Here is a 26,633-nt window from a genome sequence, read left to right as displayed (position 1 = left end):
CTTTCACTACTTGGCATCTGGCAATTGTCACTGTGGTACCTGAATTTCCCCAAGTGGATCAAGGAACTACCTTTCTTATAGTCAATCAAGATACCAGCATTTCCCTTTAATAATTAACCTGGGACAGAGGCAGGTGAAATTAAAAGCAGACTTTGACATTGAGGACAGAGCAGAGACGCCATTACAGCGTGTGAGATCGCTACTGAAACACACAGATTTGGAGGACTGTAGCAAGTTGGAGTGAATGTGATTTGGTGAGTCTTGCTAAAAATATTTTGGATACCAAAGCAAATGGCGGACTTTGTTGAAAGTTACTTGAGTTGCCATGTCTGTTCAGAGACTTTTAGAGACCCTGTGACTCTGAGCTGCAGCCACAGCTTCTGTTCCAGCTGCCTGAAACAATTTTGTGAACAAGCTAAAAACAAAAAGTGTCCGATTTGTAAAAGAAAAATATCAAAGGATGAACATGGGGTGAACTTTGCACTGAAGGAACTAGCTGACGCCTTTAGGCAGAAAGCTGGCTCATCTGAGACGGCTAAAGGAGACGTGCAGGACGTGGAGGTGGTGTGTAGTAAACATCGAGAAGTGCCTAAATGGTTCTGTAAGGAGGAGCAGAGAGCTGTGTGTCCTGTCTGTGAGTTCCCTCACCACCAAGGTCACAAGGTGGTTCCTATAGAAGAAGCAGTCGGTGAGCTGAAGGAGCAGCTGAAACCTGACTTAAAGTCTCTACAGGACAAGAGGGACAAATACAAAGAGGTGGAGAAGAAATACTACGAAGTGGTTCAACACTCCAAGAAACAGCTGGAGGCCACAGAGAGGCAGATCGGAGCAGAGTTCAACAAGCTCCACCAGTTCCTGAAAGAGGAAGAGGAGGCCAGAGTGACGGCTCTGAGGGAGGAAGAGGAGCAGAAGAGAAAGACGGTTGCCAGAAAAATGAAGATCATTCAGGAGAAGATCTCCTCTCTCTCAGACAGCATCTCTGCTGTGGAAGACGACCTGCAGAAACACAATGTGCCGTTCCTCACCAGTTATAAAACCACTCAGACCAGAGTCAGAGCTCAGTGCTCACTGTCAGATCCACAGCTGGTCTCAGGAGCACTGATAGATGTGGCCAAACACCTGGGCAACCTGTCCTTCAGAGTCTCTGAGAAGATGAAGGGGGAGGTCAACTTCAGTCCTGTCATTCTGGACCCAAACACTGCGGACGAATGGCTCTCTCTGTCTGATGACCTGACCAGTGTGAGAGATACAGACACAAAGCAGCAGCTCCCTGACAACCCAGAGAGAAACACTAAGTATTCCACTGTTCTGGGCTCTGAGGGCTTCAGCTCAGGGAAACACAGCTGGGAGGTGGAGGTGGGAGATCATCCTGACTGGACTGTGGGTTTGGCTAAAGAGTCAGTTGACAGGAAGGGGGAGCGATCTGCCTCACCAAGATATGGAATCTGGGCTTTACTGCATCGCAGTGGAAAATACACTAATGGGCTTTGTGAGACCGTCACAGTGAAGAAGAGTCTCCAGAGGATCAGAGTCCAGCTGGACTATGACAGGGGCGAGCTGTCCTTCTACAACTCTGAGGACAACACTCATATCTTCACTCACAGAGACACTTTCACTGAGAAACTCTACCCATATTTTGAAGTTGGAGAGGCTGGTGATGCAGAGACCATTGATATCAAAGTTTGTCAAGCTGAGGCTTCTCTGTGATGTTATGGGATGTTAATGAGGTGTGTGTGTGTGTGTGTGTGTGTGTGTGTGTGTGTGTGTGTGTGTGTGTGTGTGTGTGTGTGTGTGTGTGTGTGTGTGTGTGTGTGTGTGTGTAAACATAAAAAAAGAATCACTCGCCCTGTTTGCTCTTTCTGTAGAACATTATTTTCACTAAGTTGAAATTGTAATTATATGAGTCTTAAATTATTGGTTAAAGTGGAACTTTCTGAAAATGTGTGTGAGCTTTTAATGTTTACAAATGGCATGTTTTACTATGCAGGAAGGACCAAGGCTTGTCCACGGTTATAAGGATTTATACTTCCTGTGTACCACTATCATGAAGCATTGAGGTTTATTACTGACTGTAACTTGACCTGTGATTGGCCTGACCTTTACACTCAAAGTCAGTGGTACACTATAATCAACAAGGCCTGTACTATAGATTGTCTGTTCCATTGAAGCTGTAATTATCCAAGACATAAGAATCATAGGTTACAGATGAATTTGTGAAAACTTCTTCATATTAAGTGCCCTCAGCTTTTAATGCTTATACAGATATTTTTAAGTAACATGCCGTGTTTTTTTTTGGTATTGCATTTCTTACGTCACCTTGCTTTTGCTCTTTTTGGACTTTTGTAATTGTTGTGAAGCAATTTTGTTTTGATTTGATTTATTTTATTAACCAAAAATAACCACTTTACTATTCCCTGTTATTTCTGTTGATGTTGATGGTTAAATACATATCTGATTAGGAATAAAAGACAGATGTTTTGTTTCATTTGACGTTGAGATTGTACATATCAGCAGAAATACAATGCTGACATGTTATTGTGGTGATTGTGTTGGGCTAAAGCGTGAAGGAGGAGAGAGGACAAACTACAGCATCACTGGAGGTAGCCTCTTTCAGGAGCGTCTCCTCACTGCTTGCTAAGCAGCTCGTACAACAGTCCCTTTATGTAGGTTAAGAGATGTGCTAAAAAAAACTCCCAAGCAGCAGAAAAAGTTGATACTCGTGGTAGAAGATGTCACAGAGACATTTCAAAGACACATACCAAAGCAGACGTCTTCATTGGTTAGAGACGCTGGGTTTATGGCAGTGAGCCATAAACTGAGAGACAGTGAGTGACAGTCACGGTCACCTGATACACGTTGCTGTTATATCTGACAACAGATCATCTGATTTGTCCTGTAGTTTGTTTCTTTACTGTTATTTGTTCTTTGCTGCTGCTGTTATATCTGACAACACATCATTTGTTTGTCTTTTGATATGTTTTATGTTTTGTTTTGATTACATTTTCTAATTAATGTTTGGCTTTTGAATGTCTAAATGCTTGCTTTGGCAATTATGTACAGTATGATGTCATGCCAATAAAGCCATTTGAATTGAATTGAATTGAATTGAATTGAATTGAATAAAAACTGTGTTGGTTGAGAATCAGACTGTTCACTGTTCACAGAGTGATTTATTCTGTCTCATTTTATTCTGGCAAAGTATATCTGAATATTAAACACATGTATGAACTTGGGGGACTGGAGCCTATCCCAGCATGCATTGGGTGGAAGGCAGGGACACAGGTGAATCTATGTCAGGGCGAACTCACATTCATACCTTTAGAGAACAATTTAGAGTCTAATCCATCGGACTGTGGAGGAAACCAGGAGAACACACGGAGAACATGCAAACTCCACACAGAAAAAAAAGGGAATTGAACCAGCCTGGTCGCCAGAATAAAATCTCTGTATCGTTTGCGCAATCCATGGATACGTAGAATATCACGTTTCTGAACTAAAAATACATTGCACATTACGTTTCTAGATATGTGTGTGTTTTCTCTTTCTGTGCTTTATCATTTTTATTATACACAAATTAAGTTGACTATGTCTTTGGAAAATGCATTGAATTAATTTCTTTACTTTCTGACTTTCTGCTGTTAAAATTATTCGAGCATTGTGTTAGGGCCTTGGTATTTCTGTTGTGTAGAGATTGTTAGAATTGTCAAACAATATGCAGTCCTATTTCTATCCTTTATCTTTCTGTTTTTTTTGTCTTAAAATTAAGGTGCATTATCATTACATACAAGGTAGATGGGCAGAACAGTAAAATGTAGAGAAACAACAACAGCATCTCCTGATCACAAAAGCATCACTCTAAAACACCATCAGTGACACTTGTGCCAGTCAGCAGTCACAGTCACTACCCTACCCCTTTTATCTTAGGATTTCTTCTATTACTTTCCTGTACTTGAATTATGCTTGATTGCCTTGGCATTGTCTGCCAATTGTCACTGTGGTACCTGAATTTCCACAGCAGGGGTCAGTGAAGTACTATCTTTCTTATCTTAAATCAGATGGCAGCTTTTCCCATTAGTGGAATGAAAACCACCACAGGGAGAATGTACTTCACTGTAATTCACTGTCATGTAATTCACTGATGTATTCAACAGCACAAAAGGTTTTGATCATCACTGTGTCACACTGAGGATCTACCTGTCATGTGATCCGTCATCACTGTGTCACACTGAGGATCTACCTGTCATGTGATCCATCATCACTGTGTCACACTGAGGATCTACCTGTCATGTGACCATCACTATGTCACACTGGGGATCCACCTGTCATGTGATCATCACTGTGTCACACTGAGGATCTACTTGTCATGTGATCCATCATCACTGTGTCACACTGAGGATCTACCTGTCATGTGACCTTCATCACTGTGTCACACTGAGGATCTACTTGTCATGTGATCATCACTGTGTCACACTGAGGATCTACTTGTCATGTGACCATCACTGTGTCACACTGAGGATCTACCTGTCATGTGATCCTCCTTTTCATTGCATGGATATACGCACTTAGGATTACGCACCAGGAGGCTCTGAGCGCAGCAGTACTCCAAGAAGAATCTCATGAATAATTAACCCATGAGGCAGGTGAAATTAAAAGCAGACTTTGACATTGCTGAACAGAGCAGAGATGCCATTACAGGGTGTGAGATCTCTACTGAAACACACTGATTTGGAGGACTGTAAGCAGCAAGTTGAAGTGGATGTGATTTGGTGAGTCTTGCTATTGAAAGATATTTTGGATACCAAAGCAAATGGCGGAGAAACTGGATGTTTTTGAAAGTTACTTGAGTTGCCATATATGTTCAGAGACTTTTAGAGATCCTGTGTCTCTGAGCTGCGACCACAGCTTCTGTTCCAGCTGCCTGAAACAATTTTGTGAACAAGCTAAAAACAAAAACTGTCCAATTTGTAAAAGAAAAATATCAAAGGATTTTCTAGTGAACTTTACACTGAAGAAAGTAGCTGACGCCTTTAGGCAGAAAGCTGGGTCATCTGAGACGGCTAAAGGAGACGTGCAGGATGTGGAGGTGGTGTGTAGTAAACATGGAGAAGTGCCTAAATGGTTCTGTAAGGAGGAGCAGAGAGCTGTGTGTCCTGTCTGTGAGTTCCCCCAACACCACGGTCACAAGGTGGTTCCTATAGAAGAAGCAGTCGGTGAGCTGAAGGAGCAGCTGAAACCTGACTTAAAGTCTCTACAGAACAAGAGGGACAAATACAAAGAGGTGGAGAAGAAATACTACAAAGTGGTTCAACACACCAAGAAACAGCTGGAGGCCACAGAGAGGCAGATCAGAGCAGAGTTCAACAAGCTCCACCAGTTCCTGAAAGAGGAAGAGGAGGCCAGAGTGACGGATCTGAGGGAGGAAGAGCAGCAGAAGAGGAAGACTATCACCAGAGAAATGAAGATCATTCAGGAGAAGATCTCCTCTCTCTCAGACAGCATCTCTGCTGTCGAAGACGACCTGCAGAAACACAATGTGCCATTCCTCACCAGTTATAAAGCTACTCAGACCACAGTCAGAGCCCAGTGCTCACTGTCAGATCCACAGCTGGTCTCAGGAGCACTGATAGATGTGGCCAAACACCTGGGCAACCTGTCCTTCAGAGTCTCTGAGAAGATGAAGGGGAAGGTTAAGTTCAGTCCTGTCATTCTGGACCCAAACACTGCAAACTGCTCTCTCTCTCTCTCTGATGACCTGACCAGTGTGAGAGATGCAGACACAAAGCAACAGCTCCCTGACAACCCAGAGAGAAACAAGTATAACACTGTTCTGGGCTCTGAGGGCTTCAGCTCAGGGAAACACAGCTGGGAGGTGGAGGTGGGAGATCATCCTGACTGGACTATGGGTTTGGCTAAAGAGTCAGTTGAGAGGAAGGGGGAGGCATTTGCCTCACCAAGATATGGAATCTGGGCTTTACTGCATCGCAGTGGAAAATACACTAATGGGCTTGGTGAGATCGTCACAGTGAAGAAGAGTCTCCAGAGGATCAGAGTCCAGCTGGACTATGACATGGGCGAGCTGTCCTTCTACAACTCTGAGGACAACACTCACATCTTCACTCACAAAGACACTTTCACTGAGAAACTCTACCCATATTTTGAAGTTGGAGAGGCTGGTGATGCAGAGACCATTGATATCAAAGTTTGTCAAGCTGATGCTTCTCTGTGATGTTATAGGATGTTAATGAGGTGTGTGTGTGTGTGTGTGTGTGTGTGTGTGTGTGTGTGTGTGTGTGTGTGTGTGTGTGTGTGTGTGTGTGCGTGCGTGCGTGCGTGCGTGCGTGCGTGCGTGTGTGTGTGTGTGTGTGACCATAGGCACAGATTATTTTGAATAAATGACTCTTCATGAATGTGTGATGGAGCAGAGAATAGGCCTATGAGGAAAGTGGTAAATCTGGTAACTTGGTGTTAAGTAGTGTCGCTCTGATTAGACGTCTGAAGCAGTTTTAGCAACATGGTGATTGTGGTTTCAAAGGTGAGCCCTGGAGTCAGTTGAGCAAAAAGACCATTTTTGTTTTAGTGTCATAATTCTAAAGTTTTAGCTACAGAACATGTTTAATTTCCATGGATGCCGAACAACCTTAAATATATAGAACAATTATTGTTTGAAATAGACGCACATTATTTTAAATGTAAATATTTAAACAATCACTCACCCTGTTCTCTCTTTCTGTAGAACATTATTTTCACTAAGTTGAAATTGTAATTATATGAGTCTTAAATTATTGGTTAAAGTGAAACTTTCTGAAAATGTGTGTGAGCTTTTAATGTTTACAAATGGCATGTTTTACTGGAAGGACCAAGGCTTGTCCACGGTTGTAAGGATTTATACTTCCTGCGTACCACTATCATGAAGCATTGAGGTTTATTACTGACTGTAACTTGACCTGTGATTGGCCTGACCTTTACACTCAGACTCATTGCTACACTATAATCAACAAGGCCTGTACTATAGATCGTTTGTTCCATTGAAGCTGTAATTATCCAAGACATAAGAATCATAGGTTACAGATAAATTTGTGAAAACTTGTTCATATTAAGTGCCCTCAGCTTTGAATGCTTATACAGATATTTTTAAGTAACATGCCGTGTTTTTTTTTGGCATTGCATTTCTTACGTCACCTTGCTTTTGCTCTTTTTGGACTTTTATAATTGTTGTGAAGCAATTTTGTTTTGATTTGATTTATTTTATTAACCAAAAATAACCACTTTACTATTCCCTGATATTTTCTGTTGATGTTGATGGTTAAATACATATCTGAATTGAATAAAAACTGTGTTGGTTGAGAATCAGACTGTTCACTGTTCACAGAGTGATTTATTCTGACTCATTTTATTCTGGCAAAGTATATCTGAATATTAAACACATGTATGAACTTGGGGGACTGGAGCCTATCCCAGCATGCATTGGGTGGAAGGCAGGTACACAAGTGAATCTATGACAGGGCGAACTCACATTCATACCTTTAGAGGACAATTTAGAGTCTAATCCAGCGGACTGTGGAGGAAACCAGGAGAACACAGGGAGAACATGCAAACTCCACACAGAAAAAAAAGGGAAATGAACCAGCGTGGTCGCCAGAATAAAATGTCGGTATCGTTTGCGCAATCCATGGATACGTAGAATATCACGTTTCAGAACTAAAAATACATTGCACATTACGTTTCTAGATATGTGTATGTTTTCTCTTTCTGTGCTTTATCATTTTTATTATACACAAATTAAGTTCACTGTCTTTGGAAAATGCATTGAATTAATTTCTTTACTTTCTGACTTTCTGCTGTTAAAATTATTCGAGCATTGTGTTAGGGCCTTGGTATTTCTGTTGTGTAGAGATTGTTAGAATTGTCAAACAATATGCAGTCCTATTTCTATCCTTTATCTTTCTGTTTTTTTTGTCTTCAAATTAAGGTGCATTATCATTACATACAAGATAGATGGGCAGAACAGTACAATGTAGAGAAACAACAACACCATCTCCTGATCACAAAATCATCACTCTAAAACACCATCAGTGACACTTGTGCCAGTCAGCAGTCACAGTCACTACCCTACCCCTTTTATCTTAGGATTTATTCTATTACTTTCCTGTATTTGAATTATGCTTGATTGCCTTGGCATTGTCTGCCAATTGTCACTGTGGTACCTGAATTTCCCCAGCAGGGGTCAGTGAAGGACTATCTTTCTTATCTCAAATCAGATGGCAGCTTTTCCCAATAATGGAATGAAAACCACCACAGGGAGAATGTACTTCACTGTAATTCACTGTCATGTAATTCACTGATGTATTCAACAGCACAAAAGGTTTTGATCATCACTGTGTCACACTGAGGATCTACCTGTCATGTGATCCGTCATCACTGTGTCACACTGAGGATCTACCTGTCATGTGAGCCGCCATCACTGTGTCACACTGAGGATCTACATGTCATGTGATCATCACTGTGTCACACTGAGGATCTACCTGTCATGTGATCATCACTGTGTCACACTGAGGATCTACCTGTCATGTGATCATCACTGTGTCACACTGAGGATCTACCTGTCATGTGACCATCACTGTGTCACACTGAGGATCTACCTGTCATGTGATCATCACTATGTCACACTGAGGATCTACCTGTCATGTGAGCCGCCATCACTGTGTCACACTGAGGATCTACATGTCATGTGACCATCACTGTGTCACACTGAGGATCTACCGGTCATGTGATCCGTCATCACTGTGTCACACTGAGGATCTACCTGTCATGTGATCATCACTGTGTCACACTGAGGATCTACCTGTCATGTGATCCGTCATCACTGTGTCACACTGAGGATCTACCTGTCATGTGATCATCACTGTGTCACACTGAGGATCTACCTGTCATGTGACCATCACTGTGTCACACTGAGGATCTACCTGTCATGTGATCATCACTGTGTCACACTGAGGATCTACCTGTCATGTGATCATCACTGTGTCACACTGAGGATCTACCTGTCATGTGATCATCACTGTGTCACACTGAGGATCTACCTGTCATGTGATCATCACTGTGTCACACTGAGGATCTACCTGTCATGTGATCCTCCTTTTCATTGCATGGATATACACACTTAGGATTACGCACCAGGAGGCTCTGAGCGCAGCAGTACTCCAAGAAGAATCTCATGAATAATTAACCCATGAGGCAGGTGAACTTAAAAGCAGACTTTGACATTGCTGAACAGAGCAGAGATGCCATTACAGGGAGTGAGATCTCTACTGAAACACACAGATTTGGAGGACTGTAAGCAGCAAGTTGAAGTGGATGTGATTTGGTGAGTCTTGCTATTGAAAGATATTTTGGATACCAAAGCAAATGGCCGAGAAACTGGATGTTTTTGAAAGTTACTTGAGTTGCCATATATGTTCAGAGACTTTTAGAGATCCTGTGTCTCTGAGCTGCGACCACAGCTTCTGTTCCAGCTGCCTGAAACAATTTTGTCAACAAGCTAAAAACAAAAACTGTCCGATTTGTAAAAGAAAAATATCAAAGGATTTTATAGTGAACTTTACACTGAAGAAAGTAGCTGACGCCTTTAGGCAGAAAGCTGGGTCATCTGAGACGGCTAAAGGAGAGGAGAAAGTGGAGGTGGTGTGTACACATCCAGAAGTGTCTAAATGGTTCTGTAAGGAGGAGCAGAGAGCTGTGTGTCCTGTCTGTGAGTTCCCTCAACACCACGGTCACAAGGTGGTTCCTATAGAAGAAGCAGTCACTGAGCTGAAGGAGCAGCTGAAACCTGACTTAAAGTCTCTACAGGACAAGAGGGACAAATACAAAGAGGTGGAGAAGACATATAACGAAGTGGTTCAACACACCAAGAAACAGGTGAAGGCCACAGAGAGGCAGATCAGAGCAGAGTTCAACAAGCTCCACCAGTTCCTGAAAGAGGAAGAGGAGGCCAGAGTGACGGCTCTGAGGGAGGAAGAGCAGCAGAAGAGGAAGACTATCACCAGAGAAATGAAGATCATTCAGGAGAAGATCTCCTCTCTCTCAGACAGCATCTCTGCTGTCGAAGACGACCTACAGAAACACAATGTGCCGTTCCTCACCAGTTATAAAACCACTCAGACCACAGTCAGAGCCCAGTGCTCACTGTCAGATCCACAGCTGGTCTCAGGAGCACTGATAGATGTGGCCAAACACCTGGGCAACCTGTCCTTCAGAGTCTCTGAGAAGATGAAGGGGGAGGTCAACTTCAGTCCTGTCATTCTGGACCCAAACACTGCAAACTGCTGGCTCTCTCTCTCTGATGACCTGACCAGTGTGAGAGATACAGACACAAAGCAGCAGCTCCCTGACAACCCAGAGAGAAACACTAAGTATGCCCATGTTCTGGGCTCTGAGGGCTTCAGCTCAGGGAAACACAGCTGGGATGTGGAGGTGGGAGATCATCCTGCATGGATTCTGGGTGTGGCTAAAGAGTCAGTTGAGAGGGAGGGGGAGGCATTTGCCACACCAGAATATGGAATCTGGGCTTTACTGCACCACAGTGGAAAATACACTAATGGGCTTGGTGAGACCGTCACAATGAAGAAGAGTCTCCAAAGGATCAGAGTCCAGCTGGACTATGACAGGGGCGAGCTGTCCTTCTACAACTCTGAGGACAACACTCACATCTACAGATATAATTACACTTTCACTGAGAAACTCTACCCATATTTCTGTGTTGGAAGAGCTGGTGATGCAGAGACCATTGATATCAAAGTTTGTCAAGCTGAGGCTTCTCTGTGATGTTATGGGATGTTAATGAGGTGTGTGTGTGTGTGTGTGTGTGTGTGTGTGTGTGTGTGTGTGTGTGTGTGTGTGTGTGTGTGTGTGTGTGTGCGTGTGCGTGCGTGTGGGTAGACAACCATAGGCACAGGTTCTTTTGAAAAATTGATCTTCATGAATGTGTGATGGAGCAGAGAATAGGCCTATGAGGAAAGTGGTAAATCTGGTAACTTGGTGTTAAGTAGTGTCGCTCTGATTAGACGTGTGAAGCAGTTTTAGCAACATGGTGATTGTGGGGTCAAAGGTGAGCCCTGGAGTCAGTTGAGCAAAAAGACCATTTTTGTTTTAGTGTCATAATTCTAACGTTTTAGCTACAGAACATGTTTACTTTCCATGGATGCCGAACAACCTTAAATATATAGAACAATTATTGTTTGAAATAGACACACATTATTTTAAGTGTAAACATAAAAAAGAATCACTCGCCCTGTTCTCTCTTTCTGTAGAACATTATTTTCACTAAGTTGAAATTGTAATTATATGAGTCTTAAATTATTGGTTAAAGTGAAACTTTCTGAAAATGTGTGTGAGCTTTTAATGTTTACAAATGGCATGTTTTACTATGCAGGAAGGACCATGGCTTGTCCACGGTTATAAGGATTTATACTTCCTGCGTATCACTATCATGAAGCATTGAGGTTTATTACTGACTGTAACTTGACCTGTGATTGGCCTGACCTTTACACTCAAAGTCAGTGGTACACTATAATCAACAAGGCCTGTACTATAGATCGTTTGTTCCATTGAAGCTGTAATTATCCAAGAGATAAGAATCATAGGTTACAGATGAATTTGTGAAAACTTGTTCATATTAAGTGCCCTCAGCTTTTAATGCTTATACAAATATTTTTAAGTAACATGCCGTGTCTTTTTTTGGTATTGCATTTCTTACGTCACCTTGCTTTTGCTCTTTTTGGACTTTTGTAATTGTTGTGAAGCAATTTTGTTTTGATTTGATTTATTTTATTAACCAAAAATAACCACTTTACTATTCCCTGTTATTTTCTGTTGATGTTGATGGTTAAATACATATCTGATTAGGAATAAAAGACAGATGTTTTGTTTCATTTTACGTTGAGATTGTACATATCAGCAGAAATACAATGCTGACATGTTATTGTGGTGATTGTGTTGGGCTAAAGTGTGAAGGAGGAGAGAGGACAAACAGCATCACTGGAGGTAGCCTCTTTCGGGAGCGTCTCCTCACTGCTTGCTAAGCAGCTCGTACAACAGTCCCTTTATGTAGGTTAAGAGATGTGCTAAAAAAAACTCCCAAGCAGCAGAAAAAGTTGATACTCGTGGTAGAAGATGTCACAGAGACATTTCAAAGACACGTACCAAAGCAGACGTCTTCATTGGTTAGAGGCGCTGGGTTTATGGCAGTGAGCCATAAACTGAGAGACAGTGAGTGACAGTCACGGTCACCTGATACACTGCTGTTGCTGTTATATCTGAGAACAGATCATCTAATTTGTCCTGTAGTTTGTTTCTTTACTGTTATTTGTTCTTTGCTGCTGCTGTTATATCTGACAACACATCATTTGTTTGTCTTTTGATATGTTTTATGTTTTGTTTTGATTACATTTTCTAATTAATGAAAGAAGATAATATATTATTAATTAATACACAGGACAAGAGGGCTACGACGCTCTGGATCAAAGTTGAAAAATTTAAAAAAAGAAGGTGCTCTTTGGAACTCAAAAGGGGAAAGTCCATATAAAAGTTGAAAAAAGTCAAAGGCAACTCTTCTTATGAATAAAAAGCTAGCCAAGATAGAATAAAGGCTTTTTATTCATAAGAAGAGTTGCCTTGGACTTTTTTCAACTTTTATATTTTCTAATGAATGTTTGGCTTTTGAATGTCTAAACGCTTGCTTTGGCAATTATGTACAGTATGATGTCATGCGAATAAAGCCATTTGAATTTAATTGAATTGAATTGAATTGAATTGAATTGAATTGAATTGAATTGAATAAAAACTGTGTTGGTTGAGAATCAGACTGTTCACTGTTCACAGAGTGATTTATTCTGACTCATTTTATTCTGGCAAAGTATATCTGAATATTAAACACATGTATGAACTTGGGGGACTGGAGCCTATCCCAGCATGCATTGGGTGGAAGGCAGGTTCACAGGTGAATCTATGACAGGGCGAACTCACATTCATACCTTTAGAGAACAATTTAGAGTCTAATCCAGCTGACTGTGGAGGAAACCAGGAGAACACACGGAGAACATGCAAACTCCACACAGAAAAAAAAGGGAATTGAACCAGCCTGGTCACCAGAATAAAATGTCGGTATCGTTTGCGCAATCCATGGATACGTAGAATATCACGTTTCTGAACTAAAAATACAATGCACATTACGTTTCTAGATATGTGTATGTTTTCTCTTTCTGTGCTTTATCATTTTTATTATACACAAATTAAGTTCACTGTCTTTGGAAAATGCATTGAATTAATTTCTTTACTTTCTGACTTTCTGCTGTTAAAATTATTCGAGCATTGTGTTAGGGCCTTGGTATTTCTGTTGTGTAGAGATTGTTAGAATTGTCAAACAATATGGAGTCCTATTTCTATCCTTTATCTCTCTGTTTTTTTTGTCTTCAAATTAAGGTGCATTATCATTACATACAAGGTAGATGGGCAGAACAGTACAATGTAGAGAAACAACAACACCATCTCCTGATCACAAAATCAACACTCTAACAGCATCAGTGACACTTGTGCCAGTCAGCAGTCACAGTCACTACCCTACCCCTTTTATCTTAGGATTTATTCTATTACTTTCCTGTATTTGAATTATGCTTTATTGCCTTGGCATTGTCTGCCAATTGTCACTGTGGTACCTGAATTTCCCCAGCAGGGGTCAGTGAAGTACTATCTTTCTTATCTTAAATCAGATGGCAGCTTTTCCCATTAATGGAATGAAAACCACCACAGTGTACACATTCACTGTAATTCACTGTCATGTAATTCACTGATGTATTCAAATAGCACAAAAGGTTTTGATCATCACTGTGTCACACTGAGGATCTACCTGTCATGTGATCCATCATCACTGTGTCACACTGAGGATCTACCTGTCATGTGATCCGTCACTGTGTCACACTGAGGATCTACCTGTCATGTGATCATCACTGTGTCACACTGAGGATCTACCTGTCATGTGATCCTCCTTCATCACTGTGTCACACTGAGGATCTACCTGTCATGTGATCCGTCATCACTGTGTCACACTGAGGATCTACCTGTCATGTGACCATCACTGTGTCACACTGAGGATCCACCTGTCATGTGATCATCACTGTGTCACACTGAGGATCTACCTGTCATGTGATCATCACTGTGTCACACTGAGGATCTACCTGTCATGTGATCATCACTATGTCACACTGAGGATCTACCTGTCATGTGACCATCATTGTGTCACACTGAGGATCTACCTGTCATGTGATCCGTCATCACTGTGTCACACTGAGGATCTACCTGTCATGTGATCATCACTGTGTCACACTGAGGATCTACCTGTCATGTGATCATCACTGTGTCACACTGAGGATCTACCTGTCATGTGATCCTCCTTTTCATTGCATGGATATACGCACTTAGGATTACGCACCAGGAGGCTCTGAGCACAGCGGTACTCCAAGAAGAATCTCATGAATAATTAACCCATGACAGAGGCAGGTGAAATTAAAAGCAGACTTTGACATTGAGGACAGAGCAGAGACGTCATTACAGGGTGTGAGATCGCTACTGAAACACACAGATTTGGAGGACTGTAAGCAGCAAGTTGAAGTGTTTTTGGTGAGTGTTGCTATTGAAAGATATTTTGGATACCAAAGCAAATGGCGGAGAAACTGGATGTTTTTGAAAGTTACTTGAGTTGCCATATATGTTCAGAGACTTTTAGAGATCCTGTGTCTCTGAGCTGCGACCACAGCTTCTGTTCCAGCTGCCTGAAACAATTTTGTGAACAAGCTAAAAACAAAAACTGTCCAATTTGTAAAAGAAAAATATCAAAGGATTTTATAGTGAACTTTACACTGAAGAAAGTAGCTGACGCCTTTAGGCAGAAAGCTGGGTCATCTGAGACGGCTGAAGAGGAGAAAGAGGAGGTGGTGTGTACACATCCAGAAGTGTCTAAATGGTTCAGTAAGGAGGAACAGAGAGCTGTGTGTCCTGTCTGTCAGTTCCCCCAACACCACGGTCACAAGGTGGTTCCTATAGAAGAAGCAGTCGGTGAGCTGAAGGAGCAGCTGAAATCCGACTTAAAGTCTCTACAGAACAAGAGGGACAAATACAAAGAGGTGGAGAAGACATATAACGAAGTGGTTCAATACTCCAAGAAACAGGTGGAGGCCACAGAGAGGCAGATCGGAGCAGAGTTCAACAAGCTCCACCAGTTCCTGAAAGAGGAAGAGGAGGCCAGAGTGACGGCTCTGAGGGAGGAAGAGCAGCAGAAGAGGAAGACTATCACCAGAGAAATGAAGATCATTCAGGAGAAGATCTCCTCTCTCTCAGACAGCATCTCTGCTGTCGAAGACGACCTACAGAAACACAATGTGCCATTCCTCACCAGTTATAAAGCTACTCAGACCACAGTCAGAGCCCAGTGCTCACTGTCAGATCCACAGCTGGTCTCAGGAGCACTGATAGATGTGGCCAAACACCTGGGCAACCTGTCCTTCAGAGTCTGGGAGAAGATGAAGGGGAAGGTCACCTTCTGTCCTGTCATTCTGGACCCAAACACTGCAAACCGCTGTCTCTCTCTCTCTGATGACCTGACCAGTGTGAGAGATGCAGACACAAATCAGCAGCTCCCTGACAACCCAGAGAGACTCACTAAGTATACCCATGTTCTGGGCTCTGAGGGCTTCAGCTCAGGGAAACACAGCTGGGAGGTGGAGGTGGGAGATCATCCTGTGTGGATTCTGGGTGTGGCTAAAGAGTCAGTTGAGAGGAAGGGGGAGGCATTTGCCTCACCATCATATGGAATCTGGTGTTTATGGCACCGCAGTGGAAAATACACTAATGGGCTTTGTGAGACCGTCACAGTGAAGAAGAGTCTCCAGAGGATCAGAGTCCAGCTGGACTATGACAGGGGCGAGCTGTCCTTCTACAACTCTGAGGACAACACTCATATCTTCACTCACAGAGACACTTTCACTGAGAAACTCTACCCATATTTTGAAGTTGGAGAGGCTGGTGATGCAGAGACCATTGATATCAAAATTTGTCAAGCTGAGGCTTCTCTGTGATGTTATGGGATGTTAATGAGGTGTGTGTGTGTGTGTGTGTGTGTGCGTGCGTGCGTGCGTGCATGTGGGTAGACGACCATAGGCACAGGTTCTTTTGAAAAATTGATCTTCATGAATGTGTGATGGAGCAGAGAATAGGCCTATAAGGAAAGTGGTAAATGTGGTAACTTGGTGTTAAGTAGTGTCGCTCTGATTAGACGTGTGAAGCAGCTTTAGCAACATGATGATTGTGGGGTCAAAGGTGAGCCCTGGGCCCCGTTCCAATACCCATACTTCCATACTATTTAGTAGGCAAAAAAAGATTTAGTATGTCCCAATACATAGTATGTCAGATGCAGTATGCCAAGAGTACCAGGATGTTGTACTACATCAGCTCCTATTTCGGAGTATGCATCGATGCATGCTGCTTCAGCCAAACTTCCCCACAATCCTTTGCGCAGCAGGAAGTTATGTCGTCTTCTTCTTCTTCTAATGTTTTATGGCGGTTGGCAAACAACTTTTTGTGCATTACCGCCACCTACTGGAGTTACGTCGCACTGACTGAGCTGCGTGTTCATGAATGAGATAATTAACTTTAAGAAAGCCTTGAAATATGTTAAAACCAAACAAGCATGGTGTGTACCAAAACATGCATATCTTGATTCCTGTTTAGATCTCTGACTTAATGTTTTTGCTTTATTTATTTTATTTTGTTTATTTGATTGTCTTTTCCAATTTTGTAAATGTTTAGTCTGAATTTTTTGTATAATGTACTGTTTGTTACTGCCAGACTTTGTTTATTGAATAAAAAAAAAAAAAAAAAAAAAAAAAAACTCAAATGTGGCGCTGCGGACGTCGGCGGAAGTGAGCAAGAGGTCGGAGTTCAGGAAGCTCACGTGACGACAGATGTAGTGTGTCCCAATAGTATGCATTTTGCATGCATGCTGCACACTACAATCCATACTTTGTGAGGGCAGCGGCAGTACATACTACAAGAAAGAAGTACAAGTATGGGTATTGGAACGGGGCTCTGGAGTCAGTTGAGCAAAAAGACCATTTTTGTTTTAGTGTCATAATTCTAAAGTTTTAGCTACAGAACATGTTTAATTTCCATGGATGCCGAACAACCTTAAATATATAGAACAATTATTGTTTGAAATAGACACACATTATTTTTAAGTGTAAACATAAAAAAAGAATCACTCGCCCTGTTCTCTCTTTCTGTAGAACATTATTTTCACTAAGTTGAAATTGTAATTATATGAGTCTTAAATTATTGGTTAAAGTGAAACTTTCTGAAAATGTGTGTGAGCTTTTAATGTTTACAAATGGCATGTTTTACTATGCAGGAAGGACCAAGGCTTGTCCACGGTTGTAAGGATTTATACTTCCTGCGTACCACTATCATGAAGCATTGAGGTTTATTACTGACTGTAACTTGACCTGTGATTGGCCTGACCTTTACACTCAAAGTCAGTGGTACACGATAATCAACAAGCCCTGTACTATAGATCGTTTGTTCCATTGAAGCTGTAATTATCCAAGACGAATCATAGGTTACAGATGAATTTGTGAAAACTTGTTCATATTAAGTGCCCTCAGCTTTTAATGCTTATACAGATATTTTTAAGGAACATGCCGTGTTTTTTTTTGGTATTGCATTTCTTACGTCACTTTGCTTTTGCTCTTTTTGGACTTTTGTAATTGTTGTGAAGCAATTTTGTTTTGATTTGATTTATTTTATTAACCAAAAATAACCACTTTACTATTCCCTGTTATTTCTGTTGATGTTGATGGTTAAATACATATCTGATTAGGAATAAAAGGAGAGGAGATAGGTTGAGATTGTACATATCAGCAGAAATACAATGCTGACATGTTATTGTGGTGATTGTGTTGGGCTAAAGTGTGAAGGAGGAGAGAGGACAAATAGCATCACTGGAGGTAGCCTCTTTCAGGACCATCTCCTCACTACTTGCTAAGCAGCTCGTACAACAGTCCCTTTATGTAGGTTAAGAGATGTGCTAAAAAAACTCCCAAACAGCAGAAAAAGTTGATACTCGTGGTAGAAGATGTCACAGAGACATTTCAAAGACACGTACCAAAGCAGACGTCTTCATTGGTTAGAGGCACTGGGTTTATGGCAGTGAGTCATAAACTGAGAGACAGTGAGTGACAGTCACGGTCACCTGATACACGTTGCTGTTCTATCTGACAACAGACCATCTGATTTGTCCTGTAGTTTGTTTCTTTACTGTTATTTGTTCTTTGCTGCTGCTGTTATATCTGACAACACATCATTTGTTTGTCTTTTGATATGTTTTATGTTTTGTTTTGATTACATTTTCTAATTAATGTTTGGCTTTTGAATGTCTAAACGCTTGCTTTGGCAATTATGTACAGTATGATGTCATGCCAATAAAGCCATTTGAATTTAATTGAATTGAATTTAATTTAATTTAATAAAAACTCTGTTGGTTGAGAATCAGACTGTTCACTGTTCACAGAGTGATTTATTCTGACTCATTTTATTCTGGCAAAGTATATCTGAATATTAAACACATGTATGAACTTGGGGGACTGGAGCCTATCCCAGCATGCATTGGGTGGAAGGCAGGTACACAGGTGAATCTATGACAGGGCGAACTCACATTCATACCTTTAGAGGACAATTTAGAGTCTGATCCAGCGGACTGTGGAGGAAACCAGGAGAACACACGGAGAACATGCAAACTCTACACAGAAAGAAAAGGGAATTGAACCAGCCTGGTCACCAGAATAAAATGTCGGTATCGTTTGCGCAATCCATGGATACGTCGAATATCACGTTTCTGAACTAAAAATACATTGCACATTACGTTTCTAGATATGTGTATGTTTTCTCTTTCTGTGCTTTATCATTTTTATTATATACAAATTAAGTTCACTGTCTTTGGAAAATGCATTGAATTAATTTCTTTACTTTCTGACTTTCTGCTGTTAAAATTATTCAAGCATTGTGTTAGGGCCTTGGTATTTCTGTTGTGTAGAGATTGTTAGAATTGTCAAACAATATGCAGTCCTATTTCTATCCTTTATCTTTCTGTTTTTTTTGTCTTCAAATGAAGGTGCATTATCATTACATACAAGGTAGATGGGCAGAACAGTAAAATGTAGAGAAACAACAACACCATCTCCTGATCACAAAATCAACACTCTAAAACACCATCAGTGACACTTGTGCCAGTCAGCAGTCACAGTCACTACCCTACCCCTTTTATCTTAGGATTTATTCTATTACTTTCCTGTACTTGAATTATGCTTGATTGCCTTGGCATTGTCTGCCAATTGTCACTGTGGTACCTGAATTTCCCCAGCAGGGGTGAGTGAAGTACTATCTTTCTTATCTCAAATCAGATGGCAGCTTTTCCCATTAATGGAATGAAAACCACCACAGGGAGAATGTACTTCACTGTAATTCACTGTCATGTAATTCACTGATGTATTCAACAGCACAAAATGTTTTGATCATCACTGTGTCACACTGAGGATCTACCTGTCATGTGATCGTCACTGTGTCACACTGAGGATCCACCTGTCATGTGACCTTCATCACTGTGTCACACTGAGGATCTACCTGTCATGTGACCTTCATCACTGTGTCACACTGAGGATCTACCTGTCATGTGACCTTCATCACTGTGTCACACTGAGGATCTACCTGTCATGTGACCATCACTGTGTCACACTGAGGATCTACCTGTCATGTGATCCATCATCACTGTGTCACACTGAGGATCTACCTGTCATGTGATCATCACTGTGTCACACTGAGGATCTACCTGTCATGTGATCATCACTGTGTCACACTGAGGATCTACCTGTCATGTGATCATCACTGTGTCACACTGAGGATCTACCTGTCATGTGATCATCACTGTGTCACACTGAGGATCTACCTGTCATGTGATCATCACTGTGTCACACTGAGGATCTACCTGTCATGTGATCATCACTGTGTCACACTGAGGATCCACCTGTCATGTGATCATCACTGTGTCACACTGAGGATCTACCTGTCATGTGATCATCACTGTGTCACACTGAGGATCCACCTGTCATGTGATCATCACTGTGTCACACTGAGGATCCACCTGTCATGTGATCATCACTATGTCACACTGAGGATCTACCTGTCATGTGATCATCACTGTGTCACACTGAGGATCTACCTGTCATGTGATCATCACTGTGTCACACTGAGGATCCACCTGTCATGTGACCATCACTGTGTCACACTGAGGATCTACCTGTCATGTGATCCATCATCACTGTGTCACACTGAGGATCTACCTGTCATGTGATCATCACTGTGTCACACTGAGGATCTCTACCTGTCATGTGATCATCACTGTGTCACACTGAGGATCTCTACCTGTCATGTGATCATCACTGTGTCACACTGAGGATCCACCTGTCATGTGATCATCACTGTGTCACACTGAGGATCCACCTGTCATGTGATCATCACTGTGTCACACTGAGGATCTACCTGTCATGTGATCATCACTGTGTCACACTGAGGATCCACCTGTCATGTGACCATCACTGTGTCACACTGAGGATCCACCTGTCATGTGACCATCACTGTGTCACACTGAGGATCCACCTGTCATGTGACCATCACTGTGTCACACTGAGGATCTACCTGTCATGTGACCATCACTGTGTCACACTGAGGATCCACCTGTCATGTGACCATCACTGTGTCACACTGAGGATCCACCTGTCATGTGATCATCACTGTGTCACACCGAGGATCTACCTGTCATGTGATCCATCATCACTGTGTCACACTGAGGATCTACCTGTCATGTGATCATCACTGTGTCACACTGAGGATCCACCTGTCATGTGATCATCACTGTGTCACACTGAGGATCCACCTGTCATGTGATCATCACTGTGTCACACTGAGGATCTACCTGTCATGTGACCATCACTGTGTCACACTGAGGATCTACCTGTCATGTGATCCATCATCACTGTGTCACACTGAGGATCTACCTGTCATGTGATCCATCATCACTGTGTCACACTGAGGATCTACCTGTCATGTGATCCTCACTGTGTCACACTGAGGATCTACCTGTCATGTGATCCTCACTGTATCACACTGAGGATCTACCTGTCATGTGATCATCACTGTGTCACACTGAGGATCTACCTTTCATGTGATCCATCATCACTGTGTCACACTGAGGATCTACCTGTCATGTGATCATCACTGTGTCACACTGAGGATCTCTACCTGTCATGTGATCATCACTGTGTCACACTGAGGATCCACCTGTCATGTGATCATCACTGTGTCACACCGAGGTTCTACCTGTCATGTGATCATCACTGTGTCACACTGAGGATCTCTACCTGTCATGTGACCATCACTGTGTCACACTGAGGATCCACCTGTCATGTGACCATCACTGTGTCACACTGAGGATCCACCTGTCATGTGACCATCACTGTGTCACACTGAGGATCCACCTGTCATGTGACCATCACTGTGTCACACTGAGGATCCACCTGTCATGTGACCATTACTGTGTCACACTGAGGATCTACCTGTCATGTGATCCTCCTTTTCATTGCATGGATATACGCACTTAGGATTACGCACCAGGAGGTTCTGAGCGCAGCGGTACTCCAAGAAGAATCTCATGACTAATTAACCCATGACAGAGGCAGGTGAAATTAAAAGCAGACTTTGACATTGCTGAACAGAGCAGAGTCAGCATTACAGGGTGTGAGATCTCTACTGAAACACACTGATTTGGAGGACTGTAAGCAGCAAGTTGAAGTGGATGTGATTTGGTGAGTCTTGCTATTGAAAGATATTTTGGATACCAAAGCAAATGGCGGAGAAACTGGATGTTTTTGAAAGTTACTTGAGTTGCCATATATGTTCAGAGACTTTTAGAGATCCTGTGTCTCTGAGCTGCGACCACAGCTTCTGTTCCAGCTGCCTGAAACAATTTTGTGAACAAGCTAAAAACAAAAACTGTCCAATTTGTAAAAGAAAAATATCAAAGGATCTAGGACCAAACTTTGCACTGAAAAAAGTAGCTGACGCATTTACTGTGAGGCAGAAAGCTGGGTCATCTGAGACGGCTAAAGGAGAGGAGAAAGAGGAGGTGGTGTGTACACATCCAGAAGTGTCTAAATGGTTCTGTAAGGAGGAGCAGAGAGCTGTGTGTCCTGTCTGTGAGTTCCCCCAACACCACGGTCACAAGGTGGTTCCTATAGAAGAAGCAGTCGGTGAGCTGAAGGAGCAGCTGAAACCTGACTTAAAGTCTCTACAGGACAAGAGGGACAAATACAAAGAGGTCGAGAAGAAATACTACAAAGTGGTTCAATACTCCAAGAAACAGGTGGAGGCCACAGAGAGGCAGATCAGAGCAGAGTTCAACAAGCTCCACCAGTTCCTGAAAGACGAAGAGGAGGCCAGAGTGACGGCTCTGAGGGAGGAAGAGCAGCAGAAGAGGAAGACTATCACCAGAGAAATGAAGATCATTCAGGAGAAGATCTCCTCTCTCTCAGACAGCATCTCTGCTGTTGAAGACGACCTACAGAAACACAATGTGCCGTTCCTCACCAGTTATAAAGCTACTCAGACCAGAGTCAGAGCCCAGTGCTCACTGTCAGATCCACAGCTGGTCTCAGGAGCACTGATAGATGTGGCCAAACATCTGGGCAACCTGTCCTTCAGAGTCTGGGAGAAGATGAAGGGGAAGGTTAAGTTCAGTCCTGTCATTCTGGACCCAAACACTGCAAACTGCTGGCTCTCTCTGTCTGATGACCTGACCAGTGTGAGAGATGCAGACACAAAGCAGCAGCTCCCTGACAACCCAGAGAGAAACACTAAGTATGTCAGTGTTCTGGGCTCTGAGGGCTTCAGCTCAGGGAAACACAGCTGGGAGGTGGTGGTGGGAGATCATCCTGCATGGATTCTGGGTGTGCTTAAAGAGTCAGTTGCGAGGAAGGGGGAGGCATTTGCCACACCAGAATATGGAATCGGGTGTTTATGGCATGACAGTGGAAGATACATTAATGGGCTTTGTGAGACCGTCACAATGAAGAAGAGTCTCCAGAGGATCAGAGTCCAGCTGGACTATGACAGGGGCAAGCTGTCCTTCTACAACTCTGAGGACAACACTCACATCTTCACTCACAAAGACACTTTCACTGAGAAACTCTACCCATATTTCAGTGTTGGAGAGGCTGCTGATGCAGAGACCATTGATATCAAAGTTTGTCAAGCTGAGGCTTCTCTGTGATGTTATGGGATGTTAATGTGAGGTGTGTGTGTGTGTGTGTGTGTGTGTGTGTGTGTGTGTGTGTGTGTGTGTGTGTGTGTGCGTGCGTGCGTGCGCGTGCGCGCACGCGCGCGCGTGTGTGTGTGTGTGTGTGTGTGTGTAGGCAACCATAGGCCTACACAAAATTAATCAGGTGATCACAGATTTTTTGGAATAAATTGATCTTCATGAATGTGTGATGGAGCAGAGAATAGGCCTATGAGGAAAGTGGTAAATCTGGTAACTTGGTGTTAAGTAGTGTCGCTCTGATTAGACGTCTGAAGCAGTTTTAGCAACATGGTGATTGTGGGGTCAAAGGTGAGCCCTGGAGTCAGTTGAGCAAAAAGACCATTTTTGTTTTAGTGTCATAATTCTAACGTTTTAGCTAAAGAACATGTTTACTTTCCATGGATGCCGAACAACCTTAAATATATAGAACAATTATTGTTTGAAATAGACACACATTATTTTTTAAGTGTAAACATAAAAAAAGAATCACTCGCCCTGTTCTCTCTTTCTGTAGAACATTATTTTCACTAAGTTGAAATTGTAATTATATGAGTCTTAAATTATTGGTTAAAGTGAAACTTTCTGAAAATGTGTGTGAGCTTTTAATGTTTACAAATGGCATGTTTTACTATGCAGGAAGGACCATGGCTTGTCCACGGTTATAAGGATTTATACTTCCTGCGTATCACTATCATGAAGCATTGAGGTTTATTACTGACTGTAACTTGACCTGTGATTGGCCTGACCTTTACACTCAAAGTCAGTGGTACACTATAATCAACAAGGCCTGCACTATAGATCGTTTGTTCCATTGAAGCTGTAATTATCCAAGACATAAGAATAAGAAGTGCCCTCAGCTTTTAATGCTTATACAGATATTTTTAAGTAACATGCCGTGTTTTTTCATTTCTTACGTCACCTTGCTTTTGCTCTTTTTGGACTTTTATAATTGTTGTGAAGCAATTTTGTTTTGATTTGATTTATTTTATTAACCAAAAATAACCACTTTACTATTCCCTGTTATTTCTGTTGATGTTGATGGTTAAATACACATCTGATTAGGAATAAAAGACAGACGTTTGTTTCATTTGACGTTGAGATTGTACATATCAGCAGAAATACAATGCTGACATGTTATTGTGGTGATTGTGTTGGGCTAAAGCGTGAAGGAGGAGAGAGGACAAACAGCATCACTGGAGGTAGCCTCTTTCAGGAGCGTCTCCTCACTGCTTGCTAAGCAGCTCGTATACAACAGTCCCTTTATGTAGGTTAAGAGATGTGCTAAAAAAAACTCCCAAGCAGCAGAAAAAGTTGATACTCGTGGTAGAAGATGTCACAGAGACATTTCAAAGACACGTACCAAAGCAGACGTCTTCATTGGTTAGAGGCGCTGGGTTTATGGCAGTGAGCCATAAACTGACAGACAGTGAGTGACAGTTACGGTCACCTGATACACGTTGCTGTTATATCTGACAACAGACCATCTGATTTGTCCTGTAGTTTGTTTCTTTACTGTTATTTGTTCTTTGCTGCTGCTGTTATATCTGACAACACATCATTTGTTTGTCTTTTGATATGTTTTATGTTTTGTTTTGATTACATTTTCTAATTAATGTTTGGCTTTTGAATGTCTAAACGCTTGCTTTGGCAATTATGTACAGTATGATGTCATGCCAATAAAGCCATTTGAATTGAATTGAATTTAATTTAATTGAATTGAATTTAATAAAAACTGTGTTGGTTGAGAATCAGACTGTTCACTGTTCACAGAGTGATTTATTCTGACTCATTTTATTCTGGCAAAGTATATCTGAATATTAAACACATGTATGAGCTCGGGGGACTGGAGCCTATCCCAGCATGCATTGGGTGGAAGGCAGGTACACAGGTGAATCTATGACAGGGCGAACTCACATTCATACCTTTAGAGGACAATTTAGAGTCTAATCCAGCGGACTGTGGAGGAAACCAGGAGAACACACGGAGAACATGCAAACTCCACACAGAAAAAAAAGGGAATTGAACCAGAATAAAATGTCGGTATCGTTTGCGCAATCCATGGATACGTAGAATATCACGTTTCTGAACTAAAAATACATTGCACATTACGTTTCTAGATATGTGTATGTTTTCTCTTTCTGTGCTTTATCATTTTTATTATACACAATTAAAATCAAGTTCACTGTCTTTGGAAAATGCATTGAATTAATTTCTTTACTTTCTGACTTTCTGCTGTTAAAATTATTCGAGCATTGTGTTAGGGCCTTGGTATTTCTGTTGTGTAGAGATTGTTAGAATTGTCAAACAATATGGAGTCCTATTTCTATCCTTTATCTTTCTGTTTTTTTTGTCTTCAAATTAAGGTGCATTATCATTACATACAAGGTAGATGGGCAGAAGAGTAAAATGTAGAGAAACAACAACACCATCTCCTGATCACAAAATCAACACTCTAAAACAGCATCAGTGACACTTGTGCCAGTCAGCAGTCACAGTCACTACCCTACCCCTTTTATCTTAGGATTTATTCTATTACTTTCCTGTACTTGAATTATGCTTGATTGCCTTGGCATTGTCTGCCAATTGTCACTGTGGTACCTGAATTTCCCCAGCAGGGGTCAGTGAAGTACTATCTTTCTTATCACAAATCAGATGGCAGCTTTTCCCATTAATGGAATGAAAACCACCACAGTGTACACATTCACTGTAATTCACTGTCATGTAATTCACTGATGTATTCAAATAGCACAAAAGGTTTTGATCATCACTGTGTCACACTGAGGATCTACCTGTCATGTGATCGCCACTGTGTCACACTGAGGATCTACCTGTCATGTGATCATCACTATGTCACACTGAGGATCTACCTGTCATGTGATCATCACTATGTCACACTGAGGATCTACCTGTCATGTGATCATCACTATGTCACACTGAGGATCTACCTGTCATGTGATCATCACTGTGTCACACTGAGGATCTACCTGTCATGTGATCATCACTGTCACACTGAGGATCTACCTGTCATGTGATCCATCATCACTGTGTCACACTGAGGATCTACCTGTCATGTGATCCGTCATCACTATGTCACACTGAGGATCTACCTGTCATGTGATCATCACTGTGTCACACTGAGGATCTACCTGTCATGTGATCATCACTGTGTCACACTGAGGATCTACCT

General features: G+C 41.9%; 5 protein-coding genes across 5 annotated transcripts in view; all 5 read left to right on the top strand.

Moving 5' to 3' along the window:
• Positions 1-291: 291 nt before the first annotated feature.
• The window catches only part of LOC310796376 (uncharacterized protein), a gene marked incomplete at both ends in the record, with an annotated part of 42,287 nt that continues 15,945 nt past the window's right edge, over positions 292-26,633 (top strand). Inside the window, one exon of the mRNA XM_083658564.1 lies at positions 292-1,695. Within this exon, the coding sequence (XP_083514690.1) occupies positions 292-1,695 (1,404 nt within the window). The remainder of the gene's footprint in view (positions 1,696-26,633) is intronic.
• LOC310796250 (zinc-binding protein A33-like) lies at positions 4,808-6,226 on the top strand (the record flags this gene model as incomplete). Its single annotated transcript, XM_083658399.1, has 1 exon — positions 4,808-6,226. One exon carries the CDS (start codon positions 4,808-4,810, stop codon positions 6,224-6,226), a length of 1,419 nt encoding a protein of 472 aa, XP_083514525.1.
• Positions 9,406-10,821, top strand: LOC310796251 (E3 ubiquitin-protein ligase TRIM35-like; the record flags this gene model as incomplete). Its single annotated transcript, XM_083658400.1, has 1 exon — positions 9,406-10,821. One exon carries the CDS (start codon positions 9,406-9,408, stop codon positions 10,819-10,821), a length of 1,416 nt encoding a protein of 471 aa, XP_083514526.1.
• Positions 14,712-16,124, top strand: LOC310796252 (zinc-binding protein A33-like; the record flags this gene model as incomplete). Its single annotated transcript, XM_083658401.1, has 1 exon — positions 14,712-16,124. The coding sequence occupies one exon, from the start codon at positions 14,712-14,714 to the stop codon at positions 16,122-16,124; it is 1,413 nt and encodes a 470-aa protein (XP_083514527.1).
• LOC310796249 (zinc-binding protein A33-like) lies at positions 21,998-23,419 on the top strand (the record flags this gene model as incomplete). The annotated part of the gene is made up of 1 exon (XM_083658398.1): positions 21,998-23,419. The coding sequence occupies one exon, from the start codon at positions 21,998-22,000 to the stop codon at positions 23,417-23,419; it is 1,422 nt and encodes a 473-aa protein (XP_083514524.1).

The sequence above is a fragment of the Poromitra crassiceps genome (genome assembly GCF_964638095.1).
Source record: "Poromitra crassiceps genome assembly, chromosome: 22".
Classification (NCBI taxonomy): Eukaryota; Metazoa; Chordata; class Actinopteri; order Beryciformes; family Melamphaidae; genus Poromitra; species Poromitra crassiceps.
Note: the sequence above shows the minus strand (reverse complement) of the source record. Positions and strands in the feature narration are given on the sequence as shown.